This window comes from Bombus vosnesenskii, unplaced genomic scaffold, assembly GCF_011952255.1.
Source record: "Bombus vosnesenskii isolate JDL3184/JDL3185 unplaced genomic scaffold, Bvos_JDL3184-5_v1.1 scf7180000013267, whole genome shotgun sequence".
Taxonomy (NCBI): domain Eukaryota; kingdom Metazoa; phylum Arthropoda; class Insecta; order Hymenoptera; family Apidae; genus Bombus; species Bombus vosnesenskii.
Window position 1 is genome coordinate 5931810 of NW_022882927.1, and position 23344 is coordinate 5955153.

The following is a 23344-nucleotide window of genomic DNA, read 5'->3' on the forward strand; positions in this document are numbered from 1 at the left end:
CATCGAACAAAAATATTTGTCATTTCGATATCAAGACACGTAAGGAAGAAGATGAAATTTTTTTGATTGTCAGCTTACTCTGGAATTTCTTAAGTGATCTCGTGCGACCCATTTCTATAGTTCCATTGAAAACTTTGGACTTCAAGCTCAAGCTGTAACTTGGATATATCCGAATGCAAAGTTTCGCCGCGTATAATATCTCGGCATAATATCTGGCATGTTTTTCTTATCGTATTCAGTCAGAAGAACGAAGAAAATATTTCTAAATGTTTATATGTCACAGAAACAAGACGCTGACCACGATTCGAGAGTTGTGCGACGACCAGGTATTGGCTTCGAATCCAGAACTTTGGAATGGGCGGGCGAGGAACGAACTGATGGAATACGAGGAACATTTGTACGAGTTCTACAAGCGCGGGTTAACGGATCGTGGAGAAAAGGTGTGGACCTTCTGGAATGCTGTATTCTACTGCGGCACCATTTACACCACCATAGGTGAGTCACGCTATCCAACCGGTACTTTTGGACAAATTTTCCGAAACTTATACGGGATCTTCCGCCTTATCTTATTTAAGTTAAAACAACTTTTGTTTGGGCTGTACAATTATATGTATACGATATATATATCCTTGAAACATAGAGCCATGCATATTTATTTTTGATTTGTAATATACGCGAAAAGGGGACGAAGAGACAATTAATAAAATCTACGTAAAAGAGAGAGTTTATGAAATGTCTTCTATGATATATTAGTACAAAATATTTCTAAGGAATATCATGTATCGTGCATCAATGTGCTACTGATTTTTGGGACAAAAGCAAATCGAACACGTCGCAACGATCCACAAGCTCTCTTGTTGATTAAAAAAAAAAAAAAAATAAAGAAAGAAGAAAGAAAGTAATTGAATTCATAAATGGACCGAAGCTTGTATCAATATCAATCGATGAAAACGAAATCAAACCAATTATTGTTTCCCGTCGAAAAAAAAAAGAACAGAAACTTATTTAGTCGATGTTACTCGACACTCGGCAGATTATCTTCTAATAGTTGAGTAAAATTACCTGTCCATTTTATGGGGGAACTTGAAATATGTTTATGAACTGTGACACATCACGATAAATTATTATTTACTATTACTTCACTATCACTATTGTTATTAGTGATAAATAAATCCTTTAGTACGCACAGCTTAATTTCTAATGTAATTATTTGTTAGCATAGAAAAATTCTGTAGAGAAGAATGCTAGCAAAAAAATTAGTCGATTGGCAGAAATTATTCACACGGATAAAAATTATATTAAACTGATATTGTCGAAACACCACGTACGATATGACGATGTTTCCTCTCCTGTGAAAACAAAGGAAACGAAAAAGAGTAGAACGCCTTCGCTTTATGGAATATATACACGTCAACCTGGGAGATGGCCTAATTTATTTATTCACATCTTCCTGATATAGCGTTTGTTTTCCTTCCACCTTGGCTTCCGACTTGCTAATCGATCGTATCTCGAAACATGCGCGAAAATACTGTTCCGTTTATTTGTAGATGACGTTGCACCGATAGTCGATTCTTGCAACTGCTGATGATAGATTGCATTTCGCTAAAAGAACTCGCGCGGAACAAGGCTTCAAAGGAAGTTTGAAACAAAGCGATCATGAAAGAATAACGAAGTTTTTCCGGTAATGAAATTTCATTCTCTAGTAAATTTCAATTACGACGTTTCGAAAATTTATTCCGAACTCTAACTTTGAAATTAAGTTAACAAGCTTCGTTATTGCAAAAATAAAAGCTTACATGCATATATAACAATTGCCTCATCAGCAAAATGTGCATTGGCACAAAAAATTCTGTTCTTCGTGCGATCAAGATGTAGTCATCGAAGCCGATCGTACCTTTTACCCCAACCTAAGCCTTAAGCTTATTTATGATTCACGTTGGTCTAGTGGTATCCCAGCTATAGGATTGCAACTTGAGTAACATAAATAATATTTCCATCGCAGTACAGTGCCTTCGTTCCAGCGAGTAATTCAATCAAACGACTGGATCGAAATTCTACTTTTTCGATTCGGTGTTTACCCTCGCTATCGTGAACACAATATTCCAGCGTTACTGGAATCGTCCAGACCAGCGATTCTTAATCCTTTGTTTATCAAGGATCTTTGTTAAAGGTCTTTTCGTTATCACGAACGCTCAAGACTTTGCTCAAAATTTAAATCCTCGATGTGTCAAATACGTAATATACTTGAAACGATCATCAACTGCTCGTCGACGATCTTTCAGGGAAGAAAAGATTCGCTATGAATAAAGAAATACACGCACTACAGATTTTTTATTCGAACAACGGAATATCAACTTGCGCGTGTAAGGACTTTGGCTCCGCGGAAGTCCGCGGATTACAGGCTAAGAAGCGCTGCTCTAGATGGTTCGATATTCCATGTTAGCTGAAGCATACACGTATTGTTTTATCCGCCTTTTGCGTGAATTCATTACAACCGCTGTCTGCCACTTTCAATGACCCAAGAAAGACTGGAATAACGTGGCCATCGACCGACTTCCAGTCGAACCATTGAAATATACTCGCTTGAGTTAGCGACTGCATTAACGTAAACCCAGCTTTAACCTCGCCAAATTTTCATCTAAACATTCGCGCAAACCTCTACCCAAGCCCTCGCCCAGGGCTTAAGCTTTGGTATTTTAAACATAAATAACAACTCTTCTAAAATATATTCGCTAAAATTTAAAATTCACGCAAACCTCCATCCAAGTGAATATTCAAAACCTCATTGAAGCCCATATCCAAGTCTTAGCCTTAACCACGGATATTTTATATAAATAATAACTTTTCAAAAATATTATATTCTATCTAAATTATTATCTAAATTATATTCGATCTAAAAATATTATATCTATTATAAAAATTATATTATAATTTTATAATGGATAAAATATTATCACTCAACCACTCACCGAAGCCCTCATCTACGGGTGTTTTATATAAATAGCAATTACTCTCAAATTTGTAATTTCCTCTGCTCGTAGAAACGTTTCCAATTAAATCGAACGCCGCCAAATATAATCGAATATTCGTGCTCTTTTAAGTCTTAAATGTGTGCCTGTTCGGGCTTTGTGGTGTTTCGGTGTTACAAATTTATATTCATTTTTATCAGTCGCTTACGTATGTATAATCTTAAAATCAATGTACTTCGGAGCGGCAGCGTGTGTGTATCGAGGAAACGGGCACGTTGCGATTCTCCGCAGTTTCCACGCCAAAGGGGTGGAAAGTCTGATGCACTCCTCGTGACCTACATACTATCTCGATAAAGTGACTATTATCCTTTCACCCTGTTTAACCGCAACTTTCAACGACTTTGTTGGGCGAAGGATGTGGCTGACTCCGATGTCGTTAAATTGATCTATACACGCCAGCTTCCGAGATAGTATTTACGAAACTGAGATCCATGGTCATTGGTTCGTTGGCTGACGCTCTGGGTGGAAATCGACGTCGATAAATCAACGGCAAGGAAATAAACTGCGGAACTCGAACAATGCAATCTTTCGCATAAACTACTGAGACAGCGTTTCTACCACGACACGATGTCGTTGATGTATTTTCGGTGGCGTCGACTGCTGCTGGTCGTCGACCGGGAATTTTTATATTTTACAGCTGTGAAACATAGCACGATAGTTACAAACTTTTATGCAGCAATTACGTAGACCGATGGTTTTCGAAGTTTGAAACGTACGCGCAGAACATACAGATACACGTGCCATTTCCAATTTTTCTTTATCTTCCTCGAAGAGAAGTAACGCGCGAATAACCTTATCCTTCTTTACTTACACAATGGAAATTATCTTCATTATTATTATTATTATTATTATTATTATTATTATTATCGTACGAGTACAGTAACCAGTACAAAAGAATACAATGGTAAGCGTACAGCGAGAAAAGAAAGAGAAAAGGACATCATTATCACGCGATAAGAGGATATTGTGGAGTTTCGTTTTAAATGCGGATAAGCGTCCAGAGAGAAAGTCGACATTTCCAGCGTATCGATTTGCTAATTTAGTAATTCTATTTAATGGATCTGCGGAGCCACAGCATATTTTGCTACTTGATAGCAAAAATTCTTCGGCGAAATCCTAATGCATCGAGGTGGTGTATATAGATCGATTCGTTCTAAAACAGACATAGGGTTCATTTTACCATTAATAATTTTCGATAGGAACGAAAGGTTTGCTAGAATTCTGCGATTTTCGAGGATAGATAGGCGAATATTATTCAAAATAGGTAGTTATGATTATGAGACGACATTCTAATGCCCAACTTAAAAGTAGCAATAGGATTATGCATTGTATTTGTATATTGTATTGTATATATTTCATATACTGGAGATCAAATAGTTGGTGCGTATCCTAATCGTCGGTCTTCGTTGCTTCTTTCCTCGGTCTTTTAAATAATTGTTTCGCACAATTTTTCATTAGATATTTGGACGTATAGCAAACAAATTTATATACAAATTTCAAATACTAATTATTATTTGTATATTATCATTATGCTTCAGTTCGGACATCTTTTGACAAAAGTTGCACATATTTGAGAGGATTTTCAGGAACATAGAGCGAAAATCCCACAAATTGCGAAACAGATGTATCTTTAGCGCACATTCAACAATTTCCTACGATCAGTTTTTGTGTTAGAAAACGTTGGAATTAAGCCGTTTTAATTATTCGACTAATTTAATACTAAGGGTTAGATTAGGATTAAGAGTAATGTAACACTTGGTTAATTAACTTATTTGTCGGGTAGTTAAGTATGCGAGTATTCAGCTTGGAAACCATCTGCCAACGAGACAGGGACAGTTCGCGCATAATACTGCAGCATGCAGCATTTTAGCCATTCGTGTCCTGAATTATGTCGTTACTTTTTACGACTATTCTTGTTCTGGATATTTCCTGGTATTTTGAAACGACTCGTTAATAAAATGATATCAACAAAAATTGTGCTTCTGATACAAATGAAAAAAAGGATTGGTATTTGACAAGATACAATATTCTGTAGCGCAGTTGAAGATTGGAATTATATGAGCTTCTCAGAAGTCAAACAAATTAACAGGTTGCGAATTTTCTTGTATTTATGAATAATTTAAAAATGCAAGAGTACATAGCAACGTGGAAAAATATATGCAATATCCAAGGTATGGTGATCGCAATAATAAGTGAAGCAAATCACTATTCAGATTCCATTTCTCGAATTCTATTCGTAAAACTATCAATTTACATAAACATACGTAGTTCAATTGGAGCTAAAGATTTAGAAACTTAGAAAACCTGACTACACGCTAGGTAATAGAAACAGATCATAAAATATCTAGAAACTTGAAAAGGCCAAAAATTAGATGGTAGAAATAAATCGTAAAAGATCTAGAAACTTAAAGAAGCCAAAGATATCGAATAACAGAAAACGATAAAAGTTAGAATTTTTTCTTAATTAAACATTCGTTTTCAATCGTCGTCGTTGTGAGTAGAAATGCGGGATGCCTAGTCCATTTGACACACCGATAGCTGTGCAAGATACGCGTCGACTGCAATGGGATCTACTGAAATTAATAATGCACCGTATATGACCTCATTTTATCGTACAGGTCTCGGTTATTAGACGCTGACTCTCGTTTTTCGTGCACACATTGTTCTACTGTTTCATTTTGTCACCTCGCAAAACGGGGATGCAGAAAGGTGACGGAAAATTTGCGAGACGAGTTGGTCGACGAGGATGAGCCCGGGACGATGATCGCGACCATAAGAACAAAACATCTTTTTCGCGTCGACGGAATGTGCCCACGCGTACTATTTCGAGAGGAACACGACTTACGTAAGGGTGGAAGAGGAGACGTGGGTGACGCTCGTGGGAAGATGTGGCGCCCATCGTTTTCGCAATTCTCGACGAGGAATGGTCTCTTTCAAAACAACCATCGACGAGAGGTCGTTTCTTTTTTTTTTTTTCTTTTTTAAACAGCTTTCGACAAGGAAGAGAAACGAGGTTCCGACAAGAGATCGTAAACCCTACGATTCCTAACATTTTATGCGAAGAGAATAAAATTTGGTGATAGCTGATGGTGGAAGGTTGTTAAAAGGCTTAAACATTCTGCTACTTTTCCTTTGTCGAGGAAGGAACGTTAATTTACTTATGCTGAGATTGAGCTTTCTTTAATTTTCTCTCGTTTCAGATCTACTTGGATTTTCGATCTGTTTAAGTGGATTGAGGCTTTCTAGATCGCGCGTGAAACTTTTTTCATCTAAGAACTGTATGTTTCCATTCTTTGCAAGAGAGAAAGTTAATCTTGAGACGTAATGTTAGCACGATTGAATTGGGTCTCTTAAATTCGCCCATTTTTAAACATCTATTTAAATTTTAGTAATATTTAATGGAGATTTCGTGGTTCTTGGAAGGCTTGAGAGTCTTTTTCTCTCAAGTTTTCATAAATTCTTATAAATTCTCTTGTAAAACATTTCGTAGAAGATTTATAAACTCCTTTTTCTCCTTTGCGACAGAGGAATAAGTTAATTTTAGCGATATGACTAATTTGAAATTTTGAAGAACTTTTCTTCGAACTTAGTCATCTTTAATTAACTTCTGCCATGTTTTTTAAAGCTTCTTGGAAGACTTAAGAATTCCCCTTTTTCTACTTTCTCCTTTACCAAGAAGAAAACTAACTTTTTGTTGAAAAGCAATGATATTTTGAAATTAATTTCTTTTTATTAATTATTCAGTGACATTGATACGACGATGAAACGTTGCATGATATTATTTTCAATGATATTCGAAGTTCCTCTGATCTTCCGAATATTCGTATGGAATTTCATAGCTTGTTCTCGTTTCTCCGTTTGTTACACAACTGAAGTGTTTAAATGGGCCAATAAAACGGCAATCAGAGTGCTCTTAAGAGCATCGTTCTCTGGTTATTGTTCTTCGAAATATAAACAACGAAAATCTTCCAGATTCACGTCCACGCCCAATCAAACGGGGAACAAAACACTATTAACCATTTTGTACTTTACATTTCTAAATCAAGCAGTGCTTGTCGAATGCTCGAAATAAATACGTAAAATTGAAAATATTCCAATCGTGAAAGCAAAGAGAGATAACGCGAAACAAAATAAAACGTAGAAAACTTTTTGTTCGAAAAATATTTCTATCTTCGTCAAATTATATCGTTAATTCGAAATGAAAGGCGATGTAGTTCGTTAAATAAAGCTGACAGGTGTCGTACAATTCGGTTTGTGTCACGGCGAACGTAAGTAAAATATAGGAAAAGAATATTCAAAGAATCGTTACGGAAGGAATCGTAGGATAAAACCAGTGTTGGTTGCGAGTGAATTAAATTGTCTGGCAGCCTGTGAAACTTCGTCGTTCGTTTAGCGATGTTTCGCGTTTCGATTCTATTTCGAACGTGTTCAAGCGATTTATAACACGCTCGCGATCTCCGAATGTCGCGTTTCACGCAGAATAGAAATAAATACACCTGAATGGCGTCAGAAAAGAGCGCTTGGGAAAATCGCGAGAAAGGCGCCCAACGCGTTTACATTGAATTTCAACGGAATTCATATTTTTATGTATACCTTTAGGAAGATACGTTAAAAACCACAGAACCTGCATGGAAAATTGTTTCGCTTATCAAATATTAGTTCAGAAAATATTTTATTTTCCGTATTAGCTCAGAAGGTATTTTAATTTAGACGTTATTAGAAAGTGTTTCACTTTGGATATTATATAGTTTTCTTTTTTGCATATTATGTATATTTTATGGATTTTTACAAATGAAAATCTTTCACATACGGAAACTTATAACAAATTAAAATTGGGTTTTGTATGATAAATCGTAAATTGTAATGATAAATCGTTTTGGACTTCAATATCATTATTTAGTCGAAACAAAATCGCTCTAATTCTACTTATTATTCAGAGTTTTAGTCTTCTTAAAGTTTTACTTTTCCTAGATTACCTTTCTGTAGATTTGCATTGTATACGAAACAAGGTTTAGAGTGACTTCTTAGCATAGTATACAAGCTTCATAGAACTTTATAAAAAGTATAAAATATTTTAATTTCAGCCTTAATCCCAGAGGATAATTTTAACATTTAGCAGAATGAACGATGGTTCTTCTTTCATTTAGTTCCCGTACATCATCTCTATAGAAGCACTCAGACGATCAACATCATCATCAACATTATTGTTCGTGTTATTGTCAACATTTAAGGCTCTCAGTACTATCGTGAACAAGAGACTCTCTAGACGATCAATGTACATATGTTTATTGTCCGTACGATGTTGAGAATCTTAAATATTGACAATGATATCGATCAAACAAACGCTCCTTTTCAAGCTTCCGACGTATTTGAATAAATAAAGATTAAAGGATCTTAGAGAGGAACATAGTTCGACTTAGTAAACTTTGGCAAGAAGTACATACATACAGCGTTCTGACAATTTTGGTTTCGAAAGATTAAGTTCTTCTTTCGCATAGTTTTCACTCACAATTTCAACGCAACTTTATAATAAGAATCAACAATTTTGAAATGATAATTAATTAAGAATTAAGAAGCTGAAAATTACGGATATTCTTATCGTACGATTGTACTACGAATTTTTATGCATTCACGAGTAGTGCAGGTAATATGCGAAACTATATTAAAATATATACTACTCATTATCATAGTCGGTAATTAAAACAATTTTATGCTTAAGTTCTACTTCTTTACTACTATTCCTAAAAATATAATAAAAATACGCAGTTCACTTATAATGGATGATTATAGAATTCTCTACAATAGCCAGGTATATCTTCACTATTTAGCATCACAATTGCGAATAAAATTTGCGTTACAAATATATATATATATATATATATATATATATTTGTAACGCAAATTTATATATATATATATAAATATACATATGTACAAATGAGTATACGACATTAATCAATCGATAATTAGATTACGCGCCATTGAACCGTGTCTTCCATCAGATTCTCGAAATGATGAATCAGCGGTGTCAAAACGGGTGATAATTAGTCATGGTCTGTTTAATTCTGCAAGCACAAAGAAACCGCTTCGTCGATCGGTCATTTTATTTTCGGTAGCGGTGCGTTTGCCGAAGTTTCTTTGTATTCGAGTTGGTAACTTTCCAAAAAATCTGTTTGCATGTGATCATCTTTATTTTTGTGTGTTTTATAATCCACTTAAATCGAGTCATTACGCCGAAGCCAATGGCACGCGTGTTATCAGATTGTTCCACGGAACAGCTTCATCTTGGATGAACGACCTCTTCTTCCTTTGGATCCATACAATTTTACTTTATACGTACAGTGACTCGCGAAAGTAATCGAACAATCATCACAGACGCTTTCTATACGCTGAATATATTACGTGGGTTCTTGAAATTTCGTTAGCACTGCGACCAGATGTGATTGTCGCGATTACAACAGAAAAACTTGAAATATTTAGTATTCCAACATTTATCACACAGGCTTTTTGTAAATAAATTATGTGCATTGTATGAAACATGTTGTAATTTCGTTAGCACTGCGACCAGATGCGACTGTCGCGATTACAATAGAAAAATTTGAAATCGTATTCCAACATTTATCACACAGATTTTTTGTGAACATATGATGTGCATTGTACGAAACATGTTGCAATTTCGTTGGCGCTGTAACGAGATCCGATTAATATCGCGATTATAATTACTAAAATTTGGAATCGAATCGAAAATGAAAATTACGAGGCGTTTATTGCAAATATACGCTTAGTGAAAAATTAGTCCACTTAGCGTAGCGAATGTATCGTTAGCATACTCGGCATTACTAAATTAGTATAATTGGCACGAATAGAAGTTTTAAGCACACAATTCGCGTTAAAAATGGTTTCGTTAAATATCGCGGTTTCTTACCATAGTAAGTAATAATCGTTTGTTCAAATATTTTGCTGATTTCTGCATACCTTCCAATAAATATCCTGTATCTTCCATATACATTATCAGATATGTTTCACATTTTACTAATACAATCACGACAGTCGTGTCTCGTTACTGTGCTAACGAGATTTCAAAATGTTTTGTACAATAGATTGTACGGAACGTTTACTGTATAGCAGATTAATATTCGTTAATTTCTTTCAAAATATAGAAGTGCTATACTTTTAGGAGAATCAAATAAGAACTTTGATTCGGTGCTAATATTACGCGAGACAGGTAAAAGAGAGACGATAAGAGGAACGAAGATTTGTGTTTTAGAAGTTGATGCAGCAGGTGTTTAATCTGTTAGCCATTCTTGATTCTATTGTACGTGTAAATTGAGCCACCTCGAAGATAGCGCACTTGCCTTTTAGGGACTTATCGATCCAATTTTTCTCGTTCATTTTAACGACCCGTGAAAAGCTCTCAGCTTCGTGAACAGCTCGTTTTATTTCTTTCTCTTCTCTCTTTCTCTTTTTCGCACACTTTCATCTTCATAATATTTTCCGCTCTCTTTTTCCTCTAGTTTGAACAACGTACACATACACCTTCCGTTTGAAAGCGAGTAAAAATTAAACATTAGGAAAATAAAGCTTTTGGGAGAAATAGTAGTTAAATTTTGCCACAAACTTTTCATGTAGAAAACATTGTATAAAGTTTCAAGACTTTTTAAACTTCTTTTAAAGTCGATTTTCCTTATCCCGAATGGCAGCAGAGATAACACGTGCATCAGACAATACGAAGAAAGGAATGAAATTGTTCACAATGTGACGGTGGATTATTTATCATGACTTATTTATTATGATTTATTATTATTAATGTATAACAAAAATAGGTAATTCATACTTTTCGTGGAGAATGAAAAGTTACACCGATTAATGTAACCAAAGGTACAGGGTTGGATCCGAAGAAAGGGGAATGATATTGCTGTTTTCAGGAGTAACGATGCATAGAAACGCGTAAAATTAACTTCATGGAATATGCTTCATTCCACGCCATTTCGTTTCACCTTGTTACATTTCTTCCCATCTCTAGCTAACTATGTTAAAGATGCAATTTGCCACGGCTGCCTTGAATATATTTGCATTCCTTTGAATATTTTTATTTCTGTTAATTTATTACGTGTTCCAACTTTATTTTCTAACAGTAATTTTATGAACGCGGTGAGTCAGACAACGCGGAATTCCTTTCGAGGACGTCGAAGACGGAACGACGAGTATAAAACGCGATTCGAAGGACACAGGTCAAAGAAGATTATCGCTTTATTGAGTCGATGTCCATAAAGGAAGACTATAATCGTATGAACGCAGGATCCTTGATAAATACAGACGAAGCACGAAGCTTCCGTTAACGCACTCACAAATTAAGCTTCTTTCGCAGGGATACTTATATAAAAAAAGAAAAATCGTTTGATAAAGTAGAAACTCACGTTCACGACGAGGGAAAAGAAGATAATAAAAGATAAGGATAAGTCAGAGACAGTAGAGGGTCGAAGATAAATTGGGCGAATGTCGGGGAAACCGAATCGAGGACGGAAAAATAAGAAGATCACAGTAAGAAATAGTATTTCATTATCATGAACCGAAATCGCAATATGAAAAGACGCGAAAGTTAAATTACCAAGAAAATCCGCAAGGTGAAGTGAAAACAGATTTAAGTTGAAAACTAGCATTTCGCTGAAATGATGCGATTTAATTCCGCGTTAATTTAAGCAAAGATGCTCCAAATGAGAAAATCTTGATGGCCGGAAAGTTTCAAAGTTTCAAACATATATGATATGAGAAGAAAGTGTGAAGTAATTTTAAATTGATTGCGAGACGAAGGGTGGGGATCTTGAAAACTCCTTTTTTTTTTACCGAAACAGTGGTCAGATAGAATTCAACGATGCTTTTAATTTTATGTTAAGTTCGTCACAATTTCAACTTGGAAAACATCTATAGAATAACACGTATAAAATGATGTAAATGCCTCATCGCTAATTAACAAACAAAACATTGTTTAATTATTAAATAAAATAAATTTCAGCAGATATTTTATGAAAATCGACATTTAATATTTTCAGTTAAAAGCCACGACAGTCATTTCGATGAAAGGAATATTTAAGTGGTATCTATTTAACGTTCGTTGTAAAATTTTTATAACGCTTTTCATGATATCTAAATAAAAAAGCAATTAAGTAAATCGTTCTGACATTTGTGAACAGTTACGCGCCTTCTTCATGCGATTATGCTAACTAGAAAGCTTGAAAAAATGTTAAAATTTTATGCTGATCATGTAGAGATCATAAAAGTTTGCCAGCGTAGGTTAATCTTGTTCTGAACTGACATTTAAGAGTATAACTATGTAAAAACTTCTGTGATTTGATTTAGGAGAATTGCTACGATCATATCTTCTAGTCCAGTCAGATTTATATAATTAAAAAATATGGCACACATTGAGAAACTAATATTCGTAATGTTTTACCTCCGAGTAAGCGTGCGACTTCTAAGAATCACGAGAATCATGAAACTTCCACGAAAAGTTCCAAGGATCGTTATAAATAAATTCTTTCTTATATTATATCTGTGCAAATCGATTCTTCTGTAACGTTAAATTAGGTTCTGTCACATTTCAGTCTTTTTTACATTTTGTTTTATATATACGCTTAATAAATATCATGTTCAATAGCCATAAAATTATTCTGCAGACTAGTGATTTGATATATTGAAATTTTGCATATAGAATTTAGATCACAACATATGCTTTTGTTCTTTTTACATGTAAGGATACACATACTATAGAGTTTCTTCTCAATTGCGCTTTTACTTCGGTAAAACGGATCGTTGAAAGCACCTGTGCCGTTTAAATAATCGTTTCATTCTTTACAATGCGTATACGCAGTATTCTGTTTCAACAAATGATCAGATAAAGAAACAGAAAATGTGTCTATTTTTAACTAAACCAGTCTGGAATTTCAACGTGTCTTTACGAAAGCATATCAGAACAAAATTTCTCTATTATAATCGTATACAACAATTGATAAAAAACAAATTCTCATAGACATAAAAAAAGCTAGGTTTCTATTATAACCTACGCAGTAATTGATAACAACAATTTGCCCCATTGTCATAAAAAACTTCATTTTTACTATCATAATAATATAATACCCGATAACAGACAATTTCCTCCATACCCATAGAGAAACTATGTTCGTATTACAAACTGTAAAGAAAACTATATTTCCAAAAAAACCATATCCAATAACCCACAAGAGAACGACTTTTTCTATAGTTTAGAAAAAAGTTATTCTAAAAAGAACACGTACAAAAGTACTAAATCTTTTACAGTCTCCTCGGTAACATCTTCAAGTACCCATAAACCTTGGCTTATCCCCGAAGCAATGCTTCGTACGATCTACTACACAGCTAACACCGTGACAATAGCATACTTAGCGTAATATCTTTCTTTCCTCGAAACCGCCGAACCCCTAAAATCATGTTCCATGACGTCAATCGCTTGATAACGTTACGCCTCGGGTAGCCTCGAAGAAAGCTCCGCATAGCGGTTGGAGAGAGTGGTGGTAACAGTAACCGATTGCAGGTTCGGGTGGCGTTGAACGGGTTGCAGTAGCTGCAGGGCCGGCACCGCGACGCCCGAGCGTCGTTGGCCTCCTGGTTGCGCGCGATTCGCGTGGCGCCTTCGCTCGATACCCGCTGCGGCAAAACCATCTGGTTCCGTTGGTAGCGCGTGGTGGGAGCAGCCTCTGTTTTATTTCTGTCTCGGTGTCCGTCTGCACCGGGGCCAACCAAGACGCAATCGTGCAGTTTTCGCGTCAAACCAACAGTTCGATTTTGTCCCGCGTTCCATCTGTACCGATTCTCCGTGTCCTGAGACATGGAGGACAGTTACACAGTACACAGGCGGCGCAAAGCCGCGGCCAGAAGGCGCGAGAAGACACCGGACCCTTCCTCGAGGAACCAACGATTGGTGGAAACTTCCGACGACGAGGAAGAGGCGAGACGCGCCAGGATGGAGCAGATGGCGGAGGATGCTGAGCGGACCGAGTTGGAGGATCGGGAGAAGAGAAGCAAGGAGGAAGATTTGCAGCTGAAGGTCGAGGAGAGAAAGAAGAGGAGTCCAAGCAAGGTCAAGGACGTTGATGGTAGAAAGGTGAGCGAAGAGAAGAAGAGTTCTGCTTCTCCTCAGAAAGAATCGCAAGCACGTGAGAGTGACGCTAAAGATGAGACCACTGCACAGTCGGTAAGGAAGGAATTGGCTAGCCAAGTGGATAACGGAAGTCCAGTGAAGGAAGCGACCAAGAGTGGAGAAGTTGTTACGAAGTATCAGGATGCTATACCGAGCTCAAAGGATATTGATGGTGATATAGATCAACCGATTGAACCGAGGAAGGTGGAAAGACGTTTGAAGAAGAAGTCGAGGGAAAGAATGGAGAGACACGGTCAGTCGACTGACTCTAGCGATATGGAGGATATAGACAGGCATCCGAGAAGAACTAAATCGCCGGAAACAGGGAGATTTAGAATAAAGAAGAGTTCCTCGAAGAAAATTAGCAGCGGTGATTCCGAAGTTGGAGTAAAAGAGGCGATCGAGAAGCCTCCAAGGGAGAAGAAGTCCAGTAAACAGAAGCTTGAGGGAGACGATCAAGCGAAACCTGAAAGAGGACGTTCTAGAGTTCACAGTCAAACTGACGATACCGACGAGGATCGTAAAATGAAGAAAAGCGAATCTTTCCCTCGGCAAACGGAAGAAATCTCGATGAAGAGATCCTCCTCTGACATAAAGAAGCAGATAATTCCTTTGAGTAACGACAGTCTAATGAAAGATTTCGCTAGAGCCCAAGAGGAATATCTGAAGAGAGAGCAGAACATCCTCGATGCCGATATTCCGGATGTGTTCGAGGATGCTCAAGAAGAAAAGTCGCTGAGAAGAAGAAAATTCAGTACACCGCTCACAGAGACGGAACAAGAAGCCATCGAGAAATCTATCGAGAAGCTGAAAGAGTCTGAGAGAAGAAAAGGTTGGTTTTCTTGGCTGCCATTCTTTGGCAAGAAAAAGGAAGACAAAGAAGACGATGACCCAGAGAAGAAAGAAGACCACGAAGAACCAGAGAAAGTCAAACCACCAAAACAAAAGGAAGAACCGACAAAAGTTAAAACAGAAGACAAATTCTTAGAAGTAAGACTGGACCAACCGGTGAAAGTCACTTTCATGGACTTTTTAAGGGCAATGAAAGACGTGGTTGCAGAGTTTAAGGCGTTCGTCGCGCAAAATCCTCGGGAAGCACAAATTGTAAGAGGATTGAGAAATCGTTGCTTGTCAGAATTAATGTTGGTGATGATCTACTGTGGTTTGGGCGCGTTTATTTTCCGGTTCACCGAGGGTGCATTCGAGACGTTCTACAAATGCGGCGTGAAACGCGTGAAACGAGATTTCCTGGATAGTTTGTGGAACTACAGTCACAATCTGAGGGAAGACGACTGGAAGAGCATGGCTCGCCGGAAGTTAATGGAGTTTGAGGAGCAGTTGCACACTGCTCACGAAGCGGGCGTTCATACATACAGCGGGCAAAGAAGTTGGAGCTTTCTCAACGCTGTCGTGTACTGTCTGACAGTAATAACCACTATCGGTGAGAAAATGCGGATAGCTCTGGGATAACAGGAAATATCGAAGGAAAATATAAAATCGATGTGCGACGATGCGAAGAGATATGGTTATCGCAAAAGCTCTTATAAGTTCCGTATTGATTTTCCTAACTGGCTGATATAGTCGTACAGACGATGATTGTGGGTTGTATACTTCATTGTCAAAAGCTGAATGCGCACGCGTTTCGTGTCAGCGGCCTAAATTTTTCAAGAATGATAAGTTCGTAGGGGACTTTGGGAATTTATTACATTCTGGAAAGGAATATCGTGATTTTGAAACTTCTGAGGATTTGGTGTCATGGAGGGATACGTTGTTATTAAATATTAGTAATAGAATGGATATCTAACAGATTTCGTGTTTAGATTAACAATGACTATGAAACACGGTTTTTGAGAGTAGTTTGATATCACGAAATATCTCTTTAATCTAATTTCACTAAATATTTCATAGTAAAATTGGCAATTTCCAGGGAAACGAAATTCAAACATTCATGATGCAATGAATTAAGCGAAGTTATAATTCGGCTTTTATGTTTAGTCTCTTAGAAATTACTAATCAGTAGAAATCTAATTAATCTAATATGGGAAGCAACGAATGGTTTCTAATTTACATAATCTTTTTAATCATATTTAATAAAACGACGACAATTAAAGCTGGAAATTATCTGTGAAATGAAATATTGCCGATAAGTTGAATGCTCCATATTTTATATTTGGATTGTTAATAACCCTTAATTAGTAAAAACGTAATATTACAATATTGCTAACAGATTGAATATTAAATTAAATCTAACAACGTTATACAATAATTCATTTTTCGTACTCACGATCTTACAAATCTTTAATCAGTAGAAATTTAATATTAAATTTATATGATTTGCGAATATGCGTAACCATTTGAATCTAGATCGATATGATGAGCACAGAGCCAGCAATTATCGATAAATCGAAATACAAATTACATCGGCTATCCGATCGATTCGAATTTAATAAACAGAAAATCAAATTTCATAATATTTCGTTTCATCGAAACGAACGATCCCAAAGTTCATGAGGAACAGACAGTTCCAAACAATAATCGTTTACATAAACGAGATACTTGAAAGGAAAGTTCTATTATCGAAGAATTCGACCACTTTATGAGCAAACGACCGCCAAATTGTACCACTAAAATTGCTAAACTTAGACCGAACACCACCGCGTATTTAGTATCTCTCAGGTTTATTTTTGTCCCATAGAAATATATGTATAGAGATGTGAAACTCTCGAGGTTCGAGCCTAAAATTTTAATTCTCATTACCGAATATGAATCATGCGATTCCAGTCGTTACAGTACCTCAACTTTACCAATCTGTCGCTCTATTTTAGGATACGGACATATTTCACCTAGTACCACCACCGGAAGAGCCATCACAATAGTTTACGCTATCTTCGGTATCCCGATGTTTCTGATAATATTAGCCGATTTTGGCAAATTATTCACGCGTGGTATCAAGTTCCTCTGGGCGTTCGTACGAAGGGTGTATTATACCGGAAGTTGTCGCAAGGTTCGTCGAACCGTACCTGTTCAGGTAAGATCTCAAAATCATAGAGAACGATCGTCTTGTGACTTTTGGTTCCTATTCGTTTTATTTCCATCCTAAAAGGAAAAGCAATTTTCCACTCTTAACCACTCTTTGTTGCATTTTCTAATATATCATCGTAATCATAGAAAAAAAAAGAATAAATTTTATCGAGACAATTAAAATTAAAGTCAAATTCCGCAAGAAGTCAATGCACAGCATTATCGCAATAATCGAATATCACGTGTTCTACCTTCTGACCTTGTATCTCGCGAGCTCACCAAGCTTATACCAAGCTTCCATCGACTGCAACATTGTGATTTCTAATTTCACTGATTAAGTCTTCGGTAAACAGGAAGTGATGAAAGGCGTGCAATTAGTTTACGACCTAGCAACGTTTAAGAGGCCCTCGCAGATTAACCCAGAGGATATCGAAGAAATACAAAAGCAGGCTCCGCAATCTCAAACGGTGCTCAACTTGGATGGAAACGTGCCTGACACACCAGGGACACCGGCGATGTCCGCGTTCGCCATCGACGACGAATTTAATCTACCAATTTCTGTTGCCATCTTCATTCTACTCGGTTACATTTTCATAGGCGCCACATTGTTCTGTTTATCGGAAGGATGGGGCTTCTTCGAGAGCTTCTACTTCGTTTTCATCTCCATGAGCACTATCGGCTTCGGCGATTACGTGCCAAAGGTGAAAATTCTTCGCATTCTTTTTTTTTGTTTTTACTTCGACGATATTTCAGTCGTCGTTTTTATATCTTGCATCACGCCCCGCTCGTTTCGCCTTCCCTAAACGACGAGATCGATTCGATCGTTGCTAGACTGATTCCAAGAGACACGTTCGATCGAACAGTTAATAACAGTTTCCTTCTAACTCAAAGCTGGATACGCAGCGTTTAGTCATATCGTGTGAGAGAATTTTCAGAATTTTGTAAGCTGGGACAACGTTACGTAATCCATGGATAACGGTATAAATTTTGATTTATGCAATGTTAGTATTTGTTCTATTTCGTCGAGCTTTTAACTCAAAGAAATTTGGAAAAGAAACGGTAAGAATTTCTATCTAATGAAATTCGGGGAAAAGGAAGGAACTTTACGAATCCTAGAAGCTTACTATTTTACATCATTTGCCCTTATCTTTTTATTTACCTTAATAAGCGATTCGTTGAATTAAACAATCTTAATCTTACTTTAACCGAGAGCAAATTTAATTAATTATTAATTATTAATTTTTCTCTGTACAAACGAATAGAGGAAATTCGATATTACGCGGTATTACGAAGTATCGTTATACAACGTGGTTGAAATTTACCAATTTTAACTTATCAAATTCAGAACGTGTCTCTTCGATGTACATTCTTCGATTTTCATTTGCGATTAGCGTTTGCTTTATATTTGACCGATGGAATGTACCTTTGTCCCCAAGATTCGTATTCAGTGAGCTATATAATTAACTTATTCTTTTGCTTGTCCCTTTCACGGTGGCGTTCAGACGGTAAGCTTTGAAAATCAAAAAGTTAATCAAGAAACAGACAAACAAACACAAATTCTAAAGAGAACTAATAATGCACATCACCGTATATACACACTATTTCGTACATGCTTTTCGCATAAATCTCACTTCGGCACAATTGCACGTGTTTTCTTAGAGAAAATTAAAACAAAAAAAAAAAAAAACCGCCGATGACAGAATACACGCGCACATATTAACAAATTGATTGGTTGGTTGATCTAGCATCCCATATACATGATGTGTTCGATAATATACCTGGTGTTCGGCCTGGCCCTCACGTCTATGTGCATCAACGTCGTACAGGTACGCATTTTTCACTAATTATTTTCCAAAGAAATAAAAAAATCTAATAATCCGATCTAACCCGCGATAATCTAAATCTCATAATCCAATGTAAATTAACAAATTTTCTAAATCTCTTATAATAGTAATATTTTCTAATCTAATGAAAATCTAGTAATCCAATTTAATCCATAGTATAATATTACAATGTGATATAAATGGTATAACATAATGTACATATAATTTATATACAATAATCCAATTTAATTTTATAGTTAATAATATACAGGGTGGTTGGTAACTGGTGGTACAAGCGGAAAGGGGGCGATTCTACGCGAAAAAAGAAGTCGAAAATATAGAATAAACATTTTTCGTTTGAGGCTTTGTTTTCGAGAAAATCGACTTTGAATTTTCGCTCGGTACGCGTGCACTTTATCGCGTCTCGTTATAACGGATCTCACTGTAGATCGTTGTCTCGATGGAAGAATTAAAAAAAAAAATTTTTTTATTTTATATTTTCGACTTCTCTTTTCGCGTAGAATCACCCCCTTTCCGCTTGTACCACTAGTTACCAACCACCCTGTATATGCATGTACATGTAAATAACTTGTCCCATAATAATCTAAATTTTCTAATCGAATATAAATTAAATAGACTTTTGTAAGCTTTTTCTACACTTTACTAATCTAGCGTACTTTCAATAACAACGTAATCTAATTTAGAATATCGAAGAAATATTAACTTCTATTATACCTAACACATTCTACTCTTTATTATTCCTACATCTATAGCGCCCCATACTATCGCGCTTTTAACGCTTGACAATTAATCTGGTCAACAGGTGATGCTATCAGACTCATTCAAACAGGCGAGTCAGAAGATTGGAGCGACGATTGGCTTCGAGATTGCGGAAGAGGATCAATCAGTGAATCCAGCGGTTCCTCCGCCGGTCGAAGTCGCTGACGTTCACACTACCATCAAAGAGTCCGACAGTGGTGAAAAGGTTGCGCCAAAGGCCAAGCAGGAAGACGTCGACTTATAAATAAGAACTTTCTACCAAAAGCCAAAAAAATCCAAAGGAACAAAAAAAGAAAAAAAAAAAAAGAACTAGTCGAGTTATCCGATTGATCGCTGCGTTCGCACACCGAGCACCGTTAACACGCGCGTTTTCGCCTTTAAAACAATAAGTCTTGTTCGTCCGGTCGCTTAAACAGGCAACGACGAGTCTCAATTCGACTCGATTCATTTATCAGTCGAGGTCGCGGAGAAACGAAATCGATAAAAATTACACGCATACGAATAATTCACTTTGAAATTGGTGCTTGAATTTTCAACGATCGTTCACGATCATCGTCCCGATCGATCGTGGTACCTTGGACAGGGTGTACAGTGGCGTGAAAAAATTTACTACCAGACTGAATTTTTAACTTCGTATTTGAAGAGCGATATCTGGAAAAGCTTCAAGTAATATCGGGATACGCAAACGCCGTATAGTTTATGCACGATATTGCCTGAAACTCTTTAAAATATCGTTTTTGAAATATAAGGTGGGAAATGTATTTGGCCGGAAAACTTTGCACGCCACTGTAGATCGCGTTTCTGGTCGCCGTAGAAACGGCTAATCGAAACTTTCATGCTCCGTATGGGACACACAGGAATGCTAAATGAGCCGCTTATTTGGCAAATCCATTTTGGATGGCTTATTTGGTTTAGTCCATGAAACAAAATACAGAGAAAATTGACGAAATTATACATTTAAATAAGGATCGATCGAATGCTTTGGCGCGAAAAATTTCAAAAATTTCTCAAATTCGGGTTAACCACTTTCAGGTCACTTTGATCGAACGGCTCAAGTCATAGGATCCACCAGTTACTAAGACTCTCGCTGGCTGCACCGTAGTCGCCACAGAAAACGCACCTGATTACGAATTCCTTCGTGTCTGGTAGGAAGCCAACCTTGGAGCGTATTCTGAGAGCGAACGTTACGCTGACAACGCGATTAGAATGTGATCGATTTAGACATGGATAGAGAAGCGCGGAGTATTATTCGATTCTTTTAACGAGGAATTATTGAAATTGGCATCTTAAAATTAACGAGTTCCGTGCCGTATGATTCATTCGACGACGAAACGATTCTTATGACAGAAAGTAGAATTTTTATCAGAGATTTAATAGTATTCTTTTCGCTTTTCAAAATGTCAGAGATTCAGAGAAATCGCTACTTTTCTATAACTGATTATTTTAAACTAACTTTTGACTATGCTTTGAGATTAATGTGTAAAATAAAAAAAAAAAGAAAAATAAGAAAGAAAAATGGAAATGATTAAAATACACGATAAAATTCTTTTAAGGAATAGAAGTTACTTCAAACATGGTTACATTCTGATGAATTCATTTTGATGAATGAAAAATGTAAGAATCTCGAGGAACTAATTAAAGAAATCTTATATCGGTAAGGCAGAAAATATGAACGTTACCATCATCGATACGAATTACAGATGATATCGAGGACTGATTCACGTGACCAATTCTAGAAAGTGATAAGGATATCTTGTAATTTGTGACGATTTAAATGGATAGTACTCTAGTTTCAGTAGATGCGAAATTACAATAAAGAGAAGCTTACTTGCAATAAAGAAAAACTTGATTACAAAGAATCGCCGCCTATTTTCTACGCGTATCTAGATATTCTACGATAAATTCTTTTTACTTTAAAACTTCACCGATACTTTCAATTCTCACCCGGCACGGAACGTGTTAATATTTTCCAGAACTATGAGCGTTCAACCTCAAATTTTCAATTTACAATCAAAGTTCGCAGAAAATTTAGAATCCATCTCGTGCGGTTCGTGTCAGGTGTCGAACGTTATTTTTATCGAGCGAACGACACTGCACGCGAATGCGAACTAATCAATCCGCATAACATAAAAAAAGAAAATCTTATCGTTCCTCGCGATATAAACGGCTGATTGTCACAAGCGTAACGTAAGAAGGAGGATATCCGGTTGTTTTTAGTTCGATGATAAGAAAAGACGTATAGTAATTCTGCGATTGTTCGCAGACCAGACACAGCAGTTGCGATTTATTTGTCGTAGTCTACTGTCGACAATAAATACAGCCCTGTACTTTGTATATTTTGTAGAATTGTCGTGTTGCTATCTTCTTTTTTCTTTTTTAAGTTGTTTTTATATTACGTACATACGAGTATAATGAAGCTTTCGGATAGACACACCTGTACCGACTGAGTAGCTTTTAAATTTTCAGTCTCTGAGTTCTGTTCGAATGTTTCGTCCATATAAAGAAAAGATGTGTGATCTTATTGTTTAAACAATCCTCCAGTTGCATTCGTAAAACATTCAGTGAAGAGTGTGGAGATGCATATTTTTATTCGATGTTAATCTGAACAACGTTCTCCAATCTAAAGTACATACGATGAATATAAAAATCAATAACTACATAATAGGTAGATTTTAGTATAATGAAACGTTATATTGATACATTGAGATGTTATACCTATATTTAAACTTGTTTAATTATTCAAATATTATTGTTGTAATTACTTCACTTTTGAGCGTATTCAATAATCGTACATAAAACTATGTTTATTACTTTTTGTCCTTTTTATGCACAGCTTTTGATGGGAATTTTCTTCAATTTTTAATAGATATATAACGTATTTAAATGTATTTAATTATTTGTTATAAATATTATCAAATATGAAAACTATTTTACCATGTTATGTCAAAAAAGAAAGGAAATTACCAATTGATGAATTCGTCGGTAAAACAGTGATTCATGGAACTTTTTTTCAACAATGAATGTTAAAATTGTTAATATTTATCACATAACAAACCAAAATGATGCACTACTAAAAAAATCGATTGCAGAATGGCGAACGATGTTGTAGAAGGAGAGAAGAAGGTGTTTGACGATCGAACTGGGGGATTGAAATAAATTTTCGTCGCGGGAAGAGGAAAAAAACTTGTGCCTTTTTAAGAATGAACTGCGTTAGCTATTTACATTTTATCAGATACGATAAGAATTCCTGTAACGCGATTAAATTATAGAAACAGAGAAAAAATGATATATAACGTATATACTCGTTGCTACTTAAGTGACAAAAATATACTTCCTTTTTCCAACGATTGAAAAGGAACAAAAGATATGACAGATCGCTTAATGTCTATACCATATGTCTTTGCAATTTTATTACACGTTATAAATTCACGTAACAGAAATAAAAGGAAACGAAATAAGCGAGCAAATTGATTATGGGTAACGAGTACTTGTTATTATTAATATGATCATAATAATGA

At 36.1% G+C, this 23344-nt stretch overlaps 1 protein-coding gene across 2 annotated transcripts; it reads left to right on the plus strand.

Annotated features, from left to right (window-relative positions):
• The first annotated feature begins 13603 nt into the window (after positions 1-13603).
• Positions 13604-20286, plus strand: LOC117230834. Of its 2 annotated transcripts, XM_033488692.1 has the most exons (6): positions 13604-15643; positions 17028-17230; positions 17577-17924; positions 18726-18728; positions 18969-19049; positions 19870-20286. In XM_033488692.1, exons 1-6 carry the CDS (start codon positions 13891-13893, stop codon positions 20068-20070), a joined length of 2589 nt encoding a protein of 862 aa, XP_033344583.1. In that variant the 5' UTR covers positions 13604-13890; the 3' UTR covers positions 20071-20286. The 2 variants fall into 2 exon arrangements, with proteins under 2 accessions (XP_033344583.1, XP_033344584.1); XM_033488693.1 differs by lacking the exon at positions 18726-18728 and having other exon boundaries at positions 13605-15643.
• The last annotated feature ends 3058 nt before the right edge of the window (positions 20287-23344 follow it).